We start from the raw sequence: 21,820 nt of genomic DNA on the forward strand, positions 1-21,820 counted from the left end.
TAGGTTGAGAGGTCACTTTCCAAGTGTATGCCTGCAATGGGCAAGGTTATGTTGTAAGTATATAAATATATTATTTTGCACCAAGCCTCAGAAGGTAAAACATAATTTACATGTCCTGAAGCTAGATTATGCTAAATAAATAGTAATGTGCATATGCTCACTTAAAGTATCATGTTTTGATTAGGTTACCCTAAAAATATTTACATTAAAATTAATGAAAACACAATCATTGTGCACTGTACCCTAATTATTTTCCGCTCCAATTTTCTCTCATGCTTCCATTTCAACGTATTCTAAATTCATTATCACTTTTTAAATTAAGACTTTTCCCTTATTATGTTAGTTTTGCACTGCTTCCAAGACTGTGGCATCAGACCTCTGAACCCTGCTTCTAAAAGAACCCTATTGAATGAACATCATACTCACTGAAAACCATCTTGGAAGGCCTGAGACAGATGGCAGGGGTCGCAATGGAGTCTAACACCATCCTGAATGCCAATGCCTGAGAAAGATTTGGCACAGGCAATGTTACCTTGACTGAGTGCTGGCAGCAGGAACATCCGGATCCACCACCTACCATCCCACCCATCCACCCACCTCCAGAAAGAGAGGCCTGTAGACCAGTCAGTGCATCCAATTTGACCAATGGCTTTCAGGCCTTAGGTCATTTTTTTTTTATTTCCAAAATATACTTTATTCATAAAAAACCGTAAAAAAATACATTACAAAACAATTCCAAAAAGCACAAAGTCAAACAATACAAAGAGTGCAAAAGAGATCAGTTTCCTTCAATGCAGGAGTGAGTTGCCTCACAACCCTTTCATTTCATTTTACATGCCATGTACATTTTACAGCAAAACAAACATTTTCCGGATACAGTTCGAGGGGATTCCAATGGATCCAGCCCCTCAGTTCAGCTTGGTGGGGGGACCTTACACAGTGGTCTTTCCCCTTTGACCCTTTGCTGTGGCTGCCCCCAGCTTTAGTGCGTCGCTCAGCACGTAGTCCTGGACCTTGGAATGTGCCAGTCTGCAACATTCGGTCGTGGACAACTCTTTGCGCTGGAAGACCAGCAGATTTTGGGCAGACCAAAGGGCGACTTTCACCGAATTGATGGTCCTCCAGCAGCAGGTGATGTTTGTCTCAGTGTACATCCCTGGGAACAGCCCGTAGAGCACAGACTCCTGTATTACAGAGCTGCTTGGGATGAACCTCGACAAAAGCCACTGCATCTCTTTCCACACCTGCTTTGCAAAGACACATTCCAGAAGGACGTGGGCAACCGTCTTTTTCCCAACACAGCCACCTCGAGGGCATTGTGCAGAGGGTGTGAGACTCTGGGTGTGCAGGAAGGATCTGACAGGGATGGCTCTTCTCACCACCAGCCAAGCTACATCTTGATGCTTGTTTGAAAGTTCTGGTGATGAGGCATTCCGCCAAATGACTTTGGCAGTCTGCTCAGGGAACCATCTGACCGGATCCACCATCTCCTCTTCCTGTAGGGCCTTGAGGACATTCCGTGCAGACCACTGCCTGATGGATTGATGGTCAAAGGTGTTTTTCAGTCGAAACGTTTCCACAAAGGATAGGTGGTACGGCATGGTCCAACTGGATGGAGCGTTCCACGGCAATCTGACCAGACCCATCCTTCGCAACACTGGGGACAGATAGAACCTCAGCACGTAGTGACACTTGGAGTTTGCGTACTGGGGGTCTACGCACAGCTTGATGCAGCCGCACACGAAGGTGGTCATCAGAATGAGGGCGGCGTTGGGTACATTTTTCCTGCCCTTATCAAGGGGTTTGAACATCGTGTCCCTCTGGAACTGGTCCATTTTGGATCCCTATATGAAGTGGAAAATGGCTCAGGTGACTGCCACAGCGCAGGAGCGGGGTATGGGCCAGACCTGCGCCACGTACAGCAACAATGTGAGCGCCTCGCATCTGATGACCAGGTTCTTACCCACAATGGAGAGAGATCGCTGCTCCCACATGCTCAGCTTCTGGTGTACCCTGGCTACTCGCTCCTCCCAGGTTTTGGTGCACACCCCGGCCCCTCCGAACCATATCCCAACACCTTCAGGTAGTCTGACCTGATGGTGAAGGGGACAAAGGATCAGTCAGCCCAGTTCTCAAAGAACATGGCTTCGCTCTTGCCGTGGTTAACTTTGGCTCCTGAGGCCAGTTCGAACTGGTCGCAGATGCTCATCAGTCTGCGCACAGACAGCGGATCCGAGCAGAAGACGGCGACGTCATCCATGTATTGTGAGGTTTTAACCTGGGTGCCTCCACTTTTTGGGATTGTCACCCCTCTGATGCTCGCATCCTTCCTAATAGACTCAGCAAAGGATTCAATACAGCAAACAAACAAGACCGGGGAGAGAGGACAGCCCTGTCTGACCCCAGATTGGATCGGGAAACTTTCTGATTCCCACCCATTGATTGAGACTGCGCTACTGATGTTTGTGTAGAGCAGTTTGATCCAATTTCCCTCCCCAAACCCCATTTTGGAAAGCACGTCCATCATGTAGGTGTGTGATATCCTGTCAAAAGCCTTCTCTTGGTCCAGGCTGATGAGGCAGGTGTCCACCCTCCTGTCCTGTACATAGGCGATAGTCTCGCGCTACTCAGGTATACAATCAGAGATCTTCCTGCCCGGTACAGTGCAAGTCTGGTTAGGGTGAATCACCAACTCCAGACCAGACTTGACTCGACTGGCTATGGCTTTGGACAGAATCTTGTAGTCAACATTAAGTAGTGAGATGGGCCGCCAACTTCTGATTTCTGCCCTCTCCCCCTTCCGCTTGTAGATGAGGGTGATGATGCCTTTCCTCATGGATTGTGACATGCTGCCGGCCAGAAGCATACTCTCGTATACTTCCAGCAGGTCCGGGCCAACCCAGTCCCACAGGGCCGAGTACAACTCGACCGGTAAGCCATCGCTTCCGGGGGTTTTACTCGTCTCGAAGGACTCGACGGCCTTTTTCAGCTCGTCCAGAGTTAGCGGCTTGTCCAGCCTCTCCCTCATGCTTCATCTAAGACCTCTGTGTTAGATGACAGGAAGGACTGGGAGGCTGTGCTGTCTGTGGGCTTTGCGTCATACAGCCCAGCATAAAAGGATTTGCTGATCCTTAGTATGTCGGACTGCGAAGACGTTACTGAGCCATCCTCTTCCTTCAGGCTTCTGATCAAGAGCTCTCCCTGTGGACCTTTTGGAAGAAGTAACACAAGCACGCCTCATCCTGCTCAATGGAGCGGACTCTGGACCGGAAGATGATCTTGGAGGCCTCCATGGCAAAGAGTGAGGCCTGCTGGCTCTTCACCAGATGGAGGTCCTCCTTGACCTCGACCCCCATCGACTGCAGCTGGAGCAGATTTTGCATACTTTTCTGGAGTCGGGACATTTCCCTCTGTCTCTCTCTCGCCCTCTGAACACCTTTAAAGATAAAGAACCTCTTGATGTTCTCCTTGACCGCCTCTCACCAGTGAACTGGAGACTCAAAGAGAGGTTTCACAGTTCTCCAACCTTTGTAATCCCTTTTGAGTTCCTCAATGTTCTCTGGGGTTAGCAGTGTAGCATTGAGCTTCCATGTCCCCCTGCCAACCTGCTGGTCATCCTGTAAATGACAGTCGGCCAGTAAGAGGCAGTGGTTGGAGAAGAACACTGGCTTGACGTTGGTGGATCTGACCATGACAGCACGGGACACAAACAGGAAGGCAATCCTGGAATGGGCAGACCTGTCCGATCTTGACCAGGTGTATCTACGCTGTGCTCCTTCTGCAGGTTTGCTGAAGACGTCGTGCAGTTTGGCATCTTTTACTGTATCTATTAAGAATCTGGACGTAGCTTCCAGTTTGCTGTCGTCACTGCTGGATTGTCCAGCTGCATCGATGATGCATTTGAAGTCAGCGCCTAGGTTGACCGGCCTGGACGTGGCCAGCAGCAGTGGGAGCTGCTGGGAAACGGTCAGCCACTCGTTGCATTGAACCGGGGCGTACAGATTGATCAACCGTAGCGGAGCATTGTTTTACATTACATCTGCTACGGGGAGGCGACCTCCCACCACCTCCTTTACCTCAGAGATGGTGAAGTTACCTCCCCGCAGCAGAATACCCAGGCCGGAGGAACGGGAATCATTTCCCCCTGCCCAGATCGATGGCCCGTGGGGCCACTATCTCAACCATTGCCTGTAGGTGCTGAGGTGTGGTATTCCACACTCCTGCAGAAACAGTAGGTCGACTTTGACTTTGGCGAGGTAGTCCAAGGTTGAAACACATCGCGTAGTGGATTTAATGCTACGCACGTTAATTGAAGCAACCTTTATACCCATTTTTTAAGTTAGTTGTTGCTTCCCACACTATTTGTCCTTGCTAGACCCAGTCCTTTGGTATGTTCCTGCATACCCATGGTGTACACAAGCTGTTTCACGTTCGTTGGGCTCAGAAACTCCTCCTGGTTTCTCTTGCAGGGTTTGTTCCACTGAGGTGACATCAGAGGGGGGTCTTGAAGACAGCAAGGATTGGGAAATCCTCTGCTGTTGTTTCCTCCTCGAAAACATCACTGCTCCCGGCTTCCCGGAGCTGGAGCGCACCAGACGTGTCGTTGCCCTCAGTGTTCCGGAGCTGGGATGCGCTGAGCGTGTCACTGGGTTTGGCGCCTTGGGTTTCGGGCGCGCTGGGCCCATCACAACATTCAGTGCCCAGGGGCTGGGGGGCTTCATCTTCCAGCTCCCTTGAGTTCTGTCGCTTCTTTTGTAGGTGCTGTCATTCCGACACTTCCTCGTCCAGTGAAGAGGAGCTGCTGTAGTCTATCTCAGACGGTAGTCTCCTCTTGCCACTGGTTTGGGTGGTGACCTGTTCTGCTTTAGGCAGATTTTTCTTTTGTACCACTTGCCACTGACCTGTTTCACCATCAGCTGCTTCCTCCTCCATTGACTCAGGCCTTCGGGCATCTTTTGTAAGATGATGGCAACCAGTTTCTGACAGATGCAGGGTCAAATCGCTCAGGAACAACAGGATCAGGCAACACACTTTAGGAAAGATGTGAGGGCATTAGAGAGAGTGCAGAAAAGATTCACAAGAATGGTTCCCAGGAACTTAAGTTACATATGTAGATTGGAGACATTGGGAGTGTTTTCCTTAAAGAAAGTTGAGAGGAGATTTAATAGAGGTATTCAAAATCATGAGGGGTCTGGACAGAGTAGATAGGGAAAAACTGTTCCCATTGGTGGAAGGATCGAGAACAAGAGGGCACAGATTTAAGGTAATTGGCAAGAGAAGCAAAATCGGCATGAAAAACTTTTTCACACAGTTAGGATCTGGAAAGCACTGCCTGAGAATGTGGTGGAGGTAGATTCAATCGAGATGTTCAAGAGGGAATTAGATTGTTATCTGAAAAGGAAGAATGTGCAGGGCTATGGGGAGAAGGCAGGGGAGTGGTACTAGGTAAATTGCTCCTTCGGAGAGTCCATGCAGCCATGAAAGGGCCAAATGGCCTCCTTCTGTGCTGTAACAATTCTGTGATTCTGTGACCTAACTGATATTTTGAGGCTAGCTCTCATGCTGAACAGTGTGCACTCAGATCCAGAATCTTGCTGTCCTGGTGCCACCTTACCTCCTGATAGCAGCTTCTGAACGTTCCAAGAAACCCCTTCGGATGCTTGTACGCTAGGCTGCCCATGAAACTACAGTGGTGAAGCAAGCTACAGAAGAGCCCTTCAGGGACTCGAAATTCCTGACATGAGGGCACCTGAGATCCAAGATTACACAGCACAACCAAGCATCCCTGACAGTGGTTGGGGCAGGTGAAGCAGCTATGTCATAAGGCATCGCACTTCTTATACACAATATCACCATATGTAGCAAGAGAGAAATTTTTCCTTTGCTCATCATCAATTTCCTCCTCTGGTGACATCTGACGCTGATGGTTGATCTACAGGAAAGCAAGGTAGAAGGTAAGATTGAGAGAGTGATAGCAGTAGAGGAGAGGAATGGGGAGATGTGGAGAAGTGGGGTGAAGAGTAAGGAAGAAGGGAAGCATAGGAAGAGTGTTGGGGGGAGGTGGGGAGGGGAGAAGAAAGAGCAGGGAAGGTTGTGAAGGAGGGAAAGGGGGTAGAAAAGGGAGAAGTGGGCAGGGAGGATATGGTGGAGGCTCAACTCAGTTGTCAGTGCCATAGGATGTGTTTGTGTGGCCAGTGGACAGACAGCCTGAACTCCCAAGTAAAGTGGAGGGTCCTAGATGAGAAAAGGGGTGGAGCTTGGACTGAGTCAGAGGTGGGACTTGGACACCTGGGTTAGGGTGAAAATCCTTGAATCCTCAGTAGGATGGGCTAGGATAGACAGGGGAGGGAACTGGACAGTCAAGGGGGAGGCCAGCACTCAGCAGGTGGAGCCTGGACATCTCAATTGGAAGCGCATTGACAGTCAAGGACGGGGTCCTGGACTGAGGGGGTGGATCCTGTACACCTCATTAGGAGGAGCCTGAATAGAGCAGCGCAGATAAGGGCAGCCAGGGAGAGAGTTCTGGATAGTCAGGGGGCGGGCCTGGGCTCCGGGCGAAGGGGCGGGGCCTGAGCTACGGGTCAAGGGGCGGGGCCTGGGCTCCAGGTCAAGGGGCGGGGCCAGAGCTCCGGGTTAAGGGGCGGGGCCAGAGCGCCGGGTTAAGGGGCGGGTCCTGGGCTCCGGGTCAGTGGGTGTTGGTTGTTGGTTTGCTGCTGCCAGGATTAAATCTGGATCTGTAGCTGTTTTCTGGCTGTGTTTCTTTTCAGTCAAGACGATGAACGCAGCCGGTTTTGCGCCCGTCAGGTCCGTTTAACAGCGGGAGGGCCAAGGCCTGAGGGACCCTTCCCCATCTTAAAGCAGCGTTTGTATCTTTCCACTGATAATCCAGCAACCAGTTTACCTCAGTCTGGGTGTGAGAGATTGGGAGTAACCATTATTTCGGGTAATTTGCTCCCCGTTTGTGTGTAAGATCCCTCATTTCCATTTTTATTATTGACAGTAACTGGACCCCTCCGGGAGAACGGCCCCAAGTAACCACCCCCACTGTGTGATAGCGTTTTTAGTTCCTTTTCCTCGCGTTCCTTTAATATCTTCAGTGCCCAACCTGCGTGTGTAAATGGTAATCAACCTGGACTGGGTGATAGCTCCTGTAACCACTCCAAGTCTATTATAATACTGTCTGTACTTTTCCTAGTTACCAGTTTGTGTATCCAATGTCCTTGGTTTCCAGCCCTATCATACCCAAAACAGATACCATGTCTGTAATATCTTGAGTAAGTAGGCTCCACATTCACAGCAACGGGGGTTCAGTTCCCGTTCTGGTCTGAGGTAGACTTGGGGACCTGCCTCTGTTGGTTTATGGATCTTAGTCTGTGATGCCTACGCAACCAAAGCAGAAGTATCAGCACATATGTATGCCCTTAATATTTTTATTAACGTGACAGTGTGTATATTATGCCTGGCTGACCCATTTCCTGTAACAATGCTATTTACATATGCGTGAAGGACACAGTGGACCCCTCCACTGCCTCTAATGCCCTCAGACAGCTATTCAATGTATAGTCTTGGATGACCTGCAATTTCCTCTGATTAAATATAGACGAGTCCGAAATCATCGTCTTTACGAGGATGGTGGAAGCGGAGATGATGAATGCTTTCAAAAGGAAATTGAGGGAAATAAACTTGCAGGACCAGGAGGATAGAGTGGGTGATGGGACTAATTGGATTGCTCTTCAGAGAGATGGCATGGATTCGATGGGATCAGAGGCAGTCTCCTCAGCTGTTAGGATCCTATAACCAATTCTGTATCCTTGTTCCTTCTTTGACCACTGCCTTAGATACTATTTGCAACCTTGTCACCCTATTTAACCCCAAACTGAGCTTCCAACTCCCTATCCATTCATCAAAAAGATTGTCGACTTCCATCTCTACCACTCTACATTGTCTACCACCAACAGAATCATGAAATCTTTAATTTAAAGAATATTAGGCTCAAATGTTTTAATTATGCTGAAATTTTGTGTTGATAGTAACTTACAATTTTTATCCTGCCTTGAAAAACATTATGGCTAGGATTTTATGAATCCTGTGGCATTTCTGACAGCAGCACCGGATGTTGGCGTAACTTCCGCTTCCACCATTTTTTCCATATGCCACACGATTTTGTTTAAGTGAACTGTGCAGCAATGCGCATGGGAGACATGTGGGATTACACGATGGGGACAGCCTTTCATTAGTAGAACCCGCTGTCACTGGGCCAAGCACCCAGATCGCCATAGATAGAATGCATTCTGTGCTTGCAGCCTCAAGGATTAGCAGCCTTCCTGTCATGTAAGTCTCTGCATAGAAACCTAAAGCAAAGCTTGTACTTAATTCAAAATACTTTTGCCTCCCTTAATTTCTGTAACCCTGTACCAAATTCCCATAATTTATTTCCCCTGCAGCAAAAGTGAAGCAGATGGCAGCCAGCAGGCTGTGTCCCGCCCCACGGTTCCGTGATGTCTCCCTGCAGGTTCTCCTTCAGGCCGTCACACAAAGGCGAGAGGTCTTCTTCCTTGTAGATAGAGTCCGAAGACCCTTTCACCTTACCAAGGCAGCCTGCATGGAGGTAGCAGAGGAGATCTCGAACCGTGGGCTGACGCAGTGAATCTGGGTTCAGTGTCGGAAGTGGATCAATGACTTGCTCAGATCGGTGACAGTAAGTGCTCTTGGCAAAGCAGCTCCATTGTTTTTCACCCTGGCTCCGTCTCTTTAAGAGATGGTAGATAAGGCATGAGTGGAATGTTTGAGCAGTCTTGGTGCTATTCACTAAATGTGCAGAAAGTTCATGATTCCATTGCTTATGTGCTTGGATGTGTCATGTGAAAGCCACTGTGGAATGAGTGATGTTGATGCGTGTTATGCAATGGTTGTGATGCATCTTTTGACATGTCATTAAATCTGTACTGTTTTCTGTAAGATAAACACACCCAAACCAGTGCAAGTGAGCTAAAATGGGAGAAGGTGCTCCTGACATCAGGGTGCTGACCCAGGCTGAGGAGGAGATGTCTGAGATCATGAGGAAGGAGGGAGGCAGGGTGATCACAGATGGCGAGGCAGGATTCACAAGGCGTAAGGATGAAGTGTCATCTCCACTCTTGCAGCCATATGTGGTAACTAAAGGAAAGTGTGTGAATTCATGTGCATCTGTTTATGTCTCCACTGCAGGTGTCCGCACTCGAATTGTGGAACACTGCGTGGCCCATGACGACTCCTCTGGGGAGGAAGATGCCAATGCCCCAGAGGGTGCACTGTCACCTGCCTCTTCTTTCACCTCCACCAGCGCAGATATATCCATTTGGTCCACGGGGTTGGCGGGTGGGGGGGGGATTGTTTCAAGATTAAAAACAGGGTCACAATCTGGTGTGCACTACACAGACACATCCCAGCAGCTGAGGGAGCAAGTGCCAGCCGGGTCCCCTGAGGTCATGTGTGGCTTTGTGCGTGCCATCGAGGAGTCCATGCAAGCCATGACATCTACCATGTCCCAGGCATATGAGCATATGGCTTCCTCAGTTTGCCACTTCTCCACTGCAGATTTGTGTGATGATGTCCGAAGAGTCCTTTTTGATTGCAGCAATGATTACGATCTCAGGTGTTTGTGAACATAATTGGAGTATGTATGTTTTCACCTCTCAACATAACTCTCAACATACTGTTGTCAGAGAAGTGCTAATATGAGGTGCTCCCTGATGTCTGTTGCATGTCTCTCCATGGTCCTTATATCTATTACGACATCATTTGCAATGTAATCCTCCTCACCCGCTTAAAAGTCGTCCTCATCTGCGCAGAACTGTTCTTCCTCCTGCAGAAAGTAGCCGTGTCTAAGTGCCAGGTTGTGTAGTGCACAGGAGACAACCATGACTCTTAAGACCCTCTCTGGTGTTTCATGAGAGCTCCTTCATACATCTCAAGGCAGCGTAAGCATTTTAAAAATGCCAATTGAAAAGTATGAGTGGTGACAGATTCATTGGAAACGTTCGCAAACCTGCATTAATTTTTCTCCTGTCCTCGCAAAACAGTTGAACATTCAAATATTGGAAGCCTTTGCGATTCACTCATGCAGCAGTCGTCTCCCAGGGAGCACTAATGTTCCCATGAGTACAGGCGATAACCCCTTGCACTCTAGGGAACTCAGCGATGGTGGCAAAGTCAACAGACCTTTCTGCATGGCTGTCCTCACCTACAAGTAAGTAGATGAACTCATTGGCATAATGAATTAGGGCATTGGTCACCTCTTCCATACAATTATGAGTGTAATATGCACATATGTTGCCCGTTCATCCCTGGAAGACGCCGTACACAATCAATTGAGTGCAGCATTCACCTTGAGGGAAAGTGGCATGGGTGTCCAACAAAACCTAAGCGGATGCAGTTCGTGCTGCAGGATCATCAATTTTTCTGTGACCATTTCATGATGCATCTTGATATGTCTCTGACATTGGAGGGTCATTTTTCCTTGTCCTGAGGATGTGATGACGTGCCAGCACCCAGCTTCAATAATGCCATTCCTGCATGTTGTCCGTCGCACCATCACTTTCCTGCTCTGACTGTTGCTGGCATTCAGCCATCATGCGCTGAGAGAAAAGATCGATCCTTAGTTCTCTTCCCGTGGTATTAGAAAAATGGGTGGGGGTGGTGGTGGTATGACATGCATGTCACTGCAGCTTTGCAAATAATAAAGTGAGCATAATGTTCCAATGCAGCCTTCTGCTGCAAGTCAGTGGAAACATCCAGTCAATGTGCAGTCTTTTTTTCTGTACCTTACAGATGCAGCCAGCTTGAGTACCCATCCACAATCATTTGTCTCCTCCCATTCGCCTTGCAATCCTTAAGTGGCCACGTGGTTTTCATTATTGATCGAGAAAATGGTGAGGTTGCAATTTATAGCAAGTCTCCCACCTTCCCATCTCCTCCTGTCACCTTCCAGCCTGAACCCATTATCCTCAACCCACCCAATGTAACCTTAAACCTTCCCTTCATTTACCATTGAACCTTCCCTCCCATTACTGTGCACAGTGTCACAATCAGTTTATTCTTGCCATCCCTCACCCCGGTTCCTACTCCTGTTCCATCGAAATGCCCACTCTGACCCTTGATCATCTTGAAATCAAACTGAATATGACTGCCGAATCCCGTTCTGCTCCTTCTGATGCCATAGAGTACTCAACCCTAAGTTTGACCTTCCACTCTACAGTATTCATTTTCCCCCATTGACTGTGACTGTTCCCTCTGCCAGCCAGTACCCTCAATTCATACCATAAGTCCCCGATGTTGATTGCACTCATCCCTCCCTTTAGGTCCTTCATGATCTTCTGATGATTGTAATACTCAAATCCACCCACAGTGGCGCAGTGGTTAGCACCGCAGCCTCACAGCTCCAGGGACCCGGGTTCGGTTCCGGGTACTGCCTGTGTGGAGTTTGCAAGTTCTCCCTGTGTCTGCGTGGGTTTTCTCCGGGTGCTCCGGTTTCCTCCCACAAGCCAAAAGACTTGCAGGTTGATAGGTAAATTGGCCATTATAAATTGTCACTAGTATAGGTAGGTGGTAGGGAAATATAGGGACAGGTGGGACATGTTTGGTAGGAATATGGGATTAGTGTAGGATTAGTATAAATGGGTGGTTGATGTTCTGCACAGACTCGGTGGGCCGAAGGGCCTGTTTCAGTGCTGTATCTCTAATCTAATCTAATCTAATCATAATCTAATAACCCCGCAGCCGCCCACAGCCAGCTTCAGCAAATAAAACACACCCTGGATGCTCCCGCCGTCTTCCCCTGATATTCCATGCATCCAATTAACCCACTCTTGGTTCTCCCCTCATCCCTCCCCTGCTCCTCCATGCACCCGGTAACTCCACCCTTTGTGCTCTGTTCTTCCCTCTTTTGCTGCTCCATGTAGACCCAGTAACCCCACCCTATTGTCCCCGAGTAACCTGCGCACCTCCATGCACCAGAAAACCCCACCTGGTTCGCCCTAGGCAGCCTCCTCTGATCCTCCATGTAGACCCTGTAACCCCACCCTCTTCTCCTTAAGTAACCTGTGCACCTCCATGCACCAGGAAACCCCACCCTGACCTCCCCAAGTAGCCACCCCTGCTTGTCCATGTAGACCCACCCATGCTTTTGCAGCCATCCCCTGAAAAGAATCGCCCTTGCTGCTGGTGAGCCTGGAGGAAAACATCCATTCTAATACTGGTGTTTATTTTGCCAATGAGTTCAAGAAGGAAAAACACTGACCTCAGACTCAACTAAAGAAAGCCAACTGTTGCACGCCACGTTCAAACGAACGTGAACCCTTTGGCACATGAATAGTGCTTGCCATTCACTTAATCTGGCATTGTGTATGGTCTTTACACTTCTCAATATGACCTTACTACATAAACATGGGCCACCCTTTGATTTGGAACACTGTAGGCTTGTTTGCCAGCTTCTCATACCAGGTAGTATCATTTGTCTTGGATCAAAAAAAAAATCAATTCCCAAATTAAAAGTTACCTCTAGAAAATTAATACAAACCATGAACCAAGTGATCGTAACAGTCTCAAATACAAATTGCAGCTGATGTTAACAGTTCTTATTCATGCATTTGGATTTTAGTAAAGCATAATAGTTAATGAGTGAAATTTTTGTATGATGCATACTTGAATTGTGAGAAAATCTGGTAACACTGTCCTTCCAAATGTGCATTGAGACCAGAGAGACATTTTGAGCGGTATAAAGCTGGGGAGGCGTTGGCGTAGCGGTATTGTCACTGGACCAGTAACCTGGAGACCCAAGTATTCCTCTGGGGATATAGGTTTGAATCCCACCATGGCAGAAGGTGGAATTTGAATTCAATTAATAAAAAAAAATCTGGAATTAAAAAGCTATTGTCGATTGTTGCAAAAACCTATCTGGTTCATTAATGCTGTTTAGGGATGCCGTCCTTACCTGGTCTGGCCTACATGTGACTCCACGTGGTTGACTCTTAAAATGCCCTCTGAAATGTACTCAGTTGTACCTAACTGCTAAAAAGTTGATAAGGAATGAAACCGGACTGACCACCTGGCATTGACCTAGTCACTGGCGATGATAACAGCAAACTCAGCCCCGTCGACCCTGCAAAGTCCTCCTTGCTAACACCTGGGGGCTTGTGCCAAAGTTGGGAGAGCTGTCCCACAGACTAGTCAAGCAACAGCCTGACATAGTCATAGTCACAGAAACATACCTGACAGACAATGTCCCAGACACGACCATCACCATCCCTCAGCAGAGGTGGCGGCTCAGTGGCATACAACCGGGAGGGAGTTGCACTCGGAGTCCTCAACATCGGCTGCAGACCCCATGAAGTCTCATGGAATCAGGCTAAACATGGGCAAGGAAACCTGCTGCTGATTACCACCTCCCCCCCCCCACCCCCCACAGTACTCCTCCATGTTAAACACCACTTGGAGGAAGCACTGAGGGTGGCATGAGCGCAGAATGTACTCTGGGTTGGGGACTTCAATGCCCATCACCAAGAGTGGCTCGATAGCACCACAACTGAGCTGGCGGAGTCCTAAAGGACATAGCTGCTAGATTGGGCCTGCGGCAGATGGTTAAGGAACCAACAAGAGGGAAAAACATACTTGACCTCATCCTCACCAATCTGCCTGCTGCAGATGCATCTGTCCTTGACAGTATTGGTAGGAGTGACCACTGCACAGTCCTTGTGGAGACAAAGTCCCGTCTTCACATTGAGGATACCCTCCATTGTGTTGTGTGGCAATACCGCCGTGCTAAATGGGATAGATTTCGAACATATCTAGCAATGCAAAACTGGGCATCTATGAGGCGCTGTGGACCATCAGCAGCAGCAGAATTGTACTCAAACACAATCTGTAACCTCAATGCCCGACATATCCCCCACTCTGCCATCAAGCCAGGGGACCAACCCTGGTTCAATGAAGAGTGCAGGAGGGCATGCCTGGAGCAGTGCCAGGCATACCACAAAATGAGGTGTCAACCTGGTGAAGCTACAACACAGGACTACTTGCATGGCAAACAGCATAAGCAGCATGCAATAGGCAAAGCTAAGCGATCCCACAACCAACAGATCAGATGTAAGCTCTGCAGTCCTTCCACATCCAGTCATGAATGATGGTGGACAATTAAACAACTAACAGGAGGAGGAGGCTCCATAAATATCCCCATCCTCAATGATGGGTGAGCCCAGCACATCAGTGCGAAAGATAAGGCTGAAGCATTTGCAACAATCTTCAGCCAGAAGCGCCGAGTTGATGATCCATCTCAGCCTCCTCCTGAAATCCCCAGCATCACAGATGCCAGTCTTCAGCCAATTCGATTCACTCCTCGTGATATCAAGAAATGACTGAAGGCACTGAATACTGCAAAGGCTATGGGCGCTGACAACATTCCGGCAATAGTGCTTTAGAACTTGCCGCACCCCTAGGCAAGCTGTTCCAGTACAGCTACAACACTAGCATCTACTCGGCAACATGGAAGATTGCACAGGTATATCCTGTATACAAAAAGCAGGACAAGTCCAACCCGGCCAATTACCGCCCCATCAGTCTACTCTCGATCATCAGTAAAGTGATAGCACTGTCAATGACACCTTCCATCAAGCGGCACTTGCTTAGCAATAACCTGCTCAGTGTGGCTCAGTTTGAATTCCACCAGGGCCGCTCAGCTCCTGACCTCATTACAGCCTTGGTTCAAACATGGACAAAAGAGCTGAACTCAAGAGGTGAGGTGAGAGTGACTGCCTTTGACACCAAGACAGCATTTGACCAAGTATGACATCAAGGAGCCTTAGCAAAACTGGAGTCAATGAGAATCGGGGAAAACTCTCCGTTGGTTGGAATTGTACCTAGTGCAAAGGAAGATAGTTGGAGGTCAATCATCTCAGCTTCAGGACATCACTGCAGGAGTTTTTCAGGGTAGTGCCCTCGACCCAACCACCTTCAGCTGCTTCATCAATGACCTTCATTCAATCATAAGGTCAGAAGTGGGGATGTTTGCTGATGATTGCACAATGTTCAGCACTATTCACGACGCCTCAAATACTGAAGCAGTCTGTGTAGAAATGCAGCAAGACCTGGACAATATCCAGGTTTGGGCTGATAATTGGCAAGTAATATTCACATCACACAAGTATCAGGCAATGACCATCTCCAACAAGAGAGACTCAAACCATCTCCCCTTGACATTCAACGGCATAACGATCGCTGAATCCCCCACTATCAACATCCTTGGGATTACAATTGACTAGAAACTGAACTGGAGTAGCCATATAAATACCGTGGCTACAAGAGCAGGTCAGAGGCTAGGAATCCTGCGGCGAGTAACTCAGCTCCTGACTCCCCAAAGCCTGTCCACCATCTACAAGGCACAAGTCAGGAGTGTGATGGAATACTGTCTACTTGCCTGGGTGGATGCAGCTCCAACAACACTCAAGAAGCTCGACACCATCTAGGACAAAGCAGCCCGCTTGATTGGCACCCCATCCACAAACATTCACTCCCTCCACCACCGATGCACAGTGGCAGTAGTGTGTACCATTTACAAGATACATTGCAGCAACGCACCAAGGCTCCTTAGCACCTTCCACACCCGCGGCCTCTACCATCTAGAAGGACAAGGGCAGCAAATATGTGGGAACACCACCACCTGCAAGTTCCCTTCTAAGCCACACACCATCCTGACTTGGAACTATATTGCCGTTCCTTCATTGTTGCTGGGTCAAAATCCTGTAACTCCCTTCCTTATAGCACTGTGGGAGTACCTACCCCAAATGGACAGCAGCGGTTCAAGAAGGCAGCTCACCACCACCTTCTCAAGGGCAATTAGGGATGGGCAATAAATACTGGCCTGGCCAGTGATGCCCACATCCCATGAAACGAATAAAAAAAAATGAGGGTAAAATTCTGGTTGTTAGTCTGTCTGCCACTGGTGTTAACTGTAGTGTGAGCAACTTGAGGTGATTTCTATTATGTATCATCAATACACTGAATAAGCCTACTGATATTGTAAAATGTAATTTTTTGCACAAAGATTTTTCTTTTGTGCCAAAATGCGATGGAGATATACATTGACATCAGAACGTTTCAACTCAAAATTTTTTCTAAGGTAGGATGTGAATGTTCAAATTATTAAATTAGCATTTCTCTACTTCGTGGGTAATTTGTTTTAAAATTAATATAATTGATCCCAAAAGATTACCAATATTTTGCACCATTGATACTGCTGTTCACATAAGAATTTCTTTTTAAAACAGGATACTTCGAAACCATGGCTCTGAACTGAAATTGATTTTTTTAACGCTCATCATTATTTATGTCACCATACCGTTTGCCTTCAAAATGTGTCCTATTATTGTGACAAAAATTATCTATCGTAATTTTTGTAAGTATGAATTATTTTAATAAATTAGCTATCATAACTGTTTCATACTATAAAATAAGCATGCTATTTTGTTTTTTCCATTCCTTTCCTGAATGCATTTATAACTTGCAACAAACTTGCATTTATATAGTGCCTTTAATGTAGAAAAATGCCCCAAGGTCATTCACAAAAGCGTAATCTGATAAAAATGGCCACTGCACCAAAGAGAAGGTATTAGACCAAAAACTTGAGTGTTAAGAAGGATCTTAAAGAAGCAGAATAAGGTGGGGGGTGTAATATTTAGGGAGGGAATTCTGGGGTATAGTAGAGCCTTGATGGCTGAAGGCATAGGTGCCAGAAGTAGAATGAAGGGGGAAATACAGAAAAGGACAGTCAGAAGAATGGAGAGTTTGGCGGAGATGGTGGGGGGGGGGGGGGGGTGGCGGTACGGGGAGGTGGGGGGTGGCAGTGGGGGGAGAGTGTAGGGGGCTGGAGGAGGATGCAGAGGCCATGAAGGGATTTAAACATGAGGATGAAATTTTTAATTGCAGTTGTTGGGAACTAGAAGCCAATGTAGATAGCAAGGACAGAAATGATAGGACAGGCTTAAAGGACTCAAAACAAATTTATTTTCAGAAATGGGCTGTATTCATTAGAGTGTAATTGAGCTGAGGAATGATATTTGAGACTATTATTATGAGTCTATTGTGACGCTCACGTAAAGCGCAGTGATTGAAATTACAAGAACTCAGCCTGAAGAATTATAAAAATTGACTTTTCTTTTTAAAAAGTGGACAATGTGCTTTAAAAAAAGGCCACCAAAGGTCAAAAGACCTGGCTTTGTATATTCAAACTGCCTACTGTCTGATACGAACAAAACATTGATTCCAAGCTAAGAGATGTCAATTGCACCCACCCTAAACCCATCAAGAGACATTTTTGAATTGAATGGGGTTCTTCTGAAACAAAGAAGGTGTGATGTAGCCACATCCTGGGCCATTGTCGGTCACTACAGGGTAGAAAATCTTTGTCTCCTAACAGAGGCGAAGGTGTGAAACCATTTTTGACCCTAAAATTAGCTCTCTGGAGAGAGGAGGGAGATCCAAGATGAAGCATTACCAAAGCTTGTCCAGCTGAGAGCTGGGAGAAAATCCAACAAGCAAGAAGGCAGGTGCCCTGCTATGAATTCTTAATTTTAACTGTGCAGCAGTGAACTGGAAATGATCAGCTGTCTTCAAACTGAACTTTCAACCAACAGAGAAATCTACAAACACCTCAGGCCTGCAACTAAAGATAACTTTACCTCCGAGAGAATTCAACAGGTTTACCTTGAACCTTGAAACCCTACCTCCCTTCAAGCCACTTACCTCTTATCTGTCTCTTCGCGCGTGTGTGTGTGTGTGCGCGCGCACAAGTGAATGCGTGAGTGGGTGCAGTTGCGACAATTTCGGAATAAGTCATGTTGCTCAATAAATAATTAATCTTCTATTTCAAACCTAAAAGAAAACCTGGCAATGTTTGTTACTTGACAAATAAAACACAAATGGATTAAAACCCTAATAATAAGAAACACTTGCTGCAATCAGGTGGGAGTTGAACAGTGGGAACCACCCACACCTCTCACCAGGTGGCCGTAATGCAATTAATACTTGGAGGTACCCATTTATGTAAGTTTTCTCACAAAGGGTAGTAGAAATTTGGAATTCTCTCTCCAAAAGGCTGTGAATGCTAGGACAATTGGAGCTGTCAAAACTAAGATTGACAGATTTTCATTAGTTGAGGGTATCAAGGGATATGGAGCTAAAGCTGATAAATGGATTAGAGGTACAAATTAGCCATGATCTAATTGAATGGCATAGAAGGGCAAATGATTGACTCTTGCATGAATAGTATTTAAGTAGCTAAGGGTGAAGTTGAAGGATCTAGGGGATTAGTAGACTCATCACTTAACATACTTAATCACTGTAGAGGTACAATCAAAGCAAATAGAATGCTGTATTCTATCACAAGAAGAGTAGGCTACAAGTCAGAAGAGACCATGGGGGTGAAATTGATATCTACCAGTAACACAAAATGGCTCATAGCGAGTTTTATACAGTGCATAATTTTCTTAACTTCAATGAAAAAGAAAATCAAACGTGGTATAAAATGGATGCAATTTGCTATTAGTCTGTTTTACTGGTGCAGACTAATTTTGCCCTCAATGTTTGACTTGTACAGTGCCCCACTCGCTAGCATTGGAGATCTGAGGTATTAGGAAATACTGGAAAAAATTAGAATTTCAGTCTTGAAATGAAGCAAATAAACAAGAGCACTGCATAAGATAGAGTAACTAGTATGTAAATGGTAAATCTGGAATATTACATCAAATTAAACTATGAAGGATGAGGGGCACAAGTTGACATGTAACACTCCCAGGGCAGGTATTCCACAATCCAGGTACAGAGTAAAACCAACACAAAAGGAACATACTGCGATGCTGGAAATGAAATAAAAACAGAAAATGCTGGAAGTACTCAGCAAGTCTGGCAGCCCCTGTGGAGACAGAAATAGAGTTAACGTTTCAGATCGATGAAAGGACATCGACCTGAAACGTTAACTCTGTGTTTCTCTCCACAGATGCTGCCAGAGTAAAACCACATTTACTTTGCTTCAACATATCCACATATCCTAACCTCAATCTCAGTGTAGGAACTACTGCTGCTCAGTGAATTTTCCTATTTGTCCACATCAGTTGCCTTGAGTAAAATGCCAAATTAACAATAGTTTTGTGCTGTCAACCAGCAGCCATAAGGGAGCAGGGTTGAAATTCGCTATTCAATCCAGAAGGACCCAAGGCACACAGCCACATGAAACGTTTATTAGAGCAGTTTGGTTTACTTTTGAACCCAGAACTCTGAAGTGAAGACACCTATTGCACCATCCAATCATGTTCCATAACATTTGAAAACATAGAATGAAAAAAGGCCATTCGATCCACAGTCACTTTCTTCCACAGACTGTGCACTATCTATCCTGTTGCAGATTTTAACTGTTTATACTCCTGATTGAAAGTTGATCGTATAATCCCTGAAGATAATTAAACAAAAATTCAGAATACTAATTCAGTCCACCACTGCATGCTAGTGATGAGAAAAATATCAATGTTACTCATTTATAAAGCTGGATAGGGGATTATATCTCATTTACATTCAATTTGCTTTGTAAAAGAAAGTGCTGTATCTCATTCTACATTGTCATTGAGATTTTAATTTTTCGATTACAGTGCAACAACCATTTATTGACTTTAAGCAACCTGCAAACTATTTACTGAACCACACTCTAAATTTATATCTCACTCCCGAAGAAGGAATTACAGTAGGGGTTTGGTAAGTTCCAAATATTGAAGTCTTACAGAAGAATCTAATAGACCAGTGTACTTGTCAAACAAAATCATCTTGTCTTCAAATTAAATCAGATATTTTATGATTGCTGTAGGATATTGTTTAAATTGTGCAAAAATTTGCCTTTGTGTAGCACTTAAAACATATTTCTAAAGACAATGAATTAGAGTCATAGGGCTAGGTTTTGTTGTCTGCTGCCAGGAGCGGTGGCGGCTGCCCCAGACAGGACCTGTGTCACCATGCCGCCGTGATTCTGCGGCGGGCGGCCACTTAACATACTGATGGTGGCTGTCCCCCCGCCCCCACCAAATCATGTGGCGGGAGCGGCATCGGCAATGCTGTTAACGGCATCACCTCATGTGGGAGCAGGTGCTGGCACCATTTTAAAAGGCTGCTAGCCCTGAAAACAAAATGCAGAGTTGACCCCTTCCCCTCCTCGGCACGATTGTTTCCCTGTATGAAAATTAACTAAACACAAATTTATGGAACCGAATGGAAATCAAATCAAATGGAATCTGCTTTCTGAATGAACTGCAGCTGAAATCAAATTGTGACCATCTTTCATCTTGTTGGACTTCACATTTGTTTGGATGGGTTTGGATATTTTATCAAAAACATCTTCCCTCTCTCAAGCAACACCTGAAAACAGATTTATTTCACTGTGCTGCCACTTTTCCTACCTTACAATGACACACTTCGAAAGTACCTCATTGGCAGTACAGCACTTTGGGAAATTCTGAGCTTTTAAAAGGTCATATATAAAAGTGTTTGTTCATTCTCTCATTCCCTCTCTCTCTTGTACTAATCCCAATGTAGTCCAGACATCTTTACTGGCTTCTCATGCTTACACTGCCTGGTTGCCTCAAGGTTCCATCTTCGTTTCCCTCCTGTTCTTCATTGTGTTGCTTCTGGTGATGTTAGCTATAAGCATGGGGTCAGGTTTCATATATATGCTGATGACTTTAAGCTTTACCTCTCGACCACCCCCTTGATTCCATATATGCTATTGTGCTGCCTGATTGCCTGTCCCTGTGGATGATCCAGAATTTCTTCAGCTTAACATACAAAAGCTACTATATTTTGCTAAAGTCAATAAATTTACAACTTCACCCCAGTTCCATTCCCCTCTCCAGCCACTCATAGGCTTACAATAGTGCACAGTTTTGATGTTCTGCTTGACTCTGACCAGAACTTGAAACCTCAATCTATCCATCACTAAAACTGCTATCCGTCTCTGTAACATTGCCTGCCTTCCTCTCTGTCTCAACTATGCCGAGTCCAAAACTTCCATCCATACCTTCATTGTCACCAGGATCAAAATTTCCCAAGTTCTACCCTACATAATTTGTAAGTTGTGCAACCACAGCAACACGCACCCCCCTCCATTCTTCTCCCCACTATTTGCACTCCACCTATCCTAAAACTAAATCCCACTTACTTATCATCCTTGTCCTTGTTGGCCTCTATTTACTCACCATCCCTCCCAAAGGATCAATTTCAAAATTATTGTCTTCATTTACAGCTCCCAGATAGTAGATGCATTAGTTGTGATGTTCCAAAATTCCCCAGATTCTGGAAAGGTCCCAGCGGACTGAAAAATAGCTAATGTAACATCTCTATTCAAGAAAGGAGGGAGACAGAAAGCAGGAAACTACAGGCCTGTTATCCTAGCATCTGTCATAGGGAAAATGCTAGAATCCATTATTAAGGAGGCGATAGCAGGACATTTAGAAAATCATAATGCGAACAGGCAGAGTCAACATGGCTTTGTGAAAGGGAAATCATGTTTGACTAACTTATCAGACATCCTTGAAGAAGTAACAAGCAACTTGGATAAAGAGGACTCTAGATGTGGTGTACTTGGATTTCCAAAAGACATTCGATAAGGGGCCACATCAAAAGTTAGTACACAAAATAAGAGCTCATGGCGCAGGGGGTAACATATTAGCATGGATAAAGAATTGGTTACCTAACAGGAAGCAGAGAGTAGGGATAAATGGGTCATTTTCGGGTTGGCAAGCTGTTACTAGTG

The 21,820-nt window shown here is 46.1% G+C and overlaps 1 protein-coding gene across 4 annotated transcripts in view; it reads left to right on the plus strand.

The window, feature by feature from the left end:
- The first annotated feature begins 6,711 nt into the window (after positions 1 to 6,711).
- The window catches only part of LOC137373474 (lysophosphatidylserine lipase ABHD12-like), a 35,241-nt gene continuing 20,132 nt past the window's right edge, over positions 6,712 to 21,820 (plus strand). For 3 of the 4 annotated variants that reach the window (XM_068038310.1, XM_068038307.1, XM_068038309.1), the window contains exons 1-3: positions 6,712 to 6,943; positions 16,299 to 16,426; positions 19,671 to 19,773. In XM_068038310.1, coding sequence (XP_067894411.1) covers positions 16,384 to 16,426; positions 19,671 to 19,773 — 146 coding nt within the window. In that variant the 5' untranslated portion in view covers positions 6,712 to 6,943; positions 16,299 to 16,383. Of the gene's footprint in view, positions 6,944 to 8,632; positions 8,699 to 16,298; positions 16,427 to 19,670; positions 19,774 to 21,820 lie in introns of those variants that run through there. The other variant, XM_068038308.1, reaches the window with a different exon arrangement.

This window comes from Heterodontus francisci, chromosome 9 (assembly GCF_036365525.1).
Source record: "Heterodontus francisci isolate sHetFra1 chromosome 9, sHetFra1.hap1, whole genome shotgun sequence".
In the NCBI taxonomy this organism is placed as follows: Eukaryota; Metazoa; Chordata; class Chondrichthyes; order Heterodontiformes; family Heterodontidae; genus Heterodontus; species Heterodontus francisci.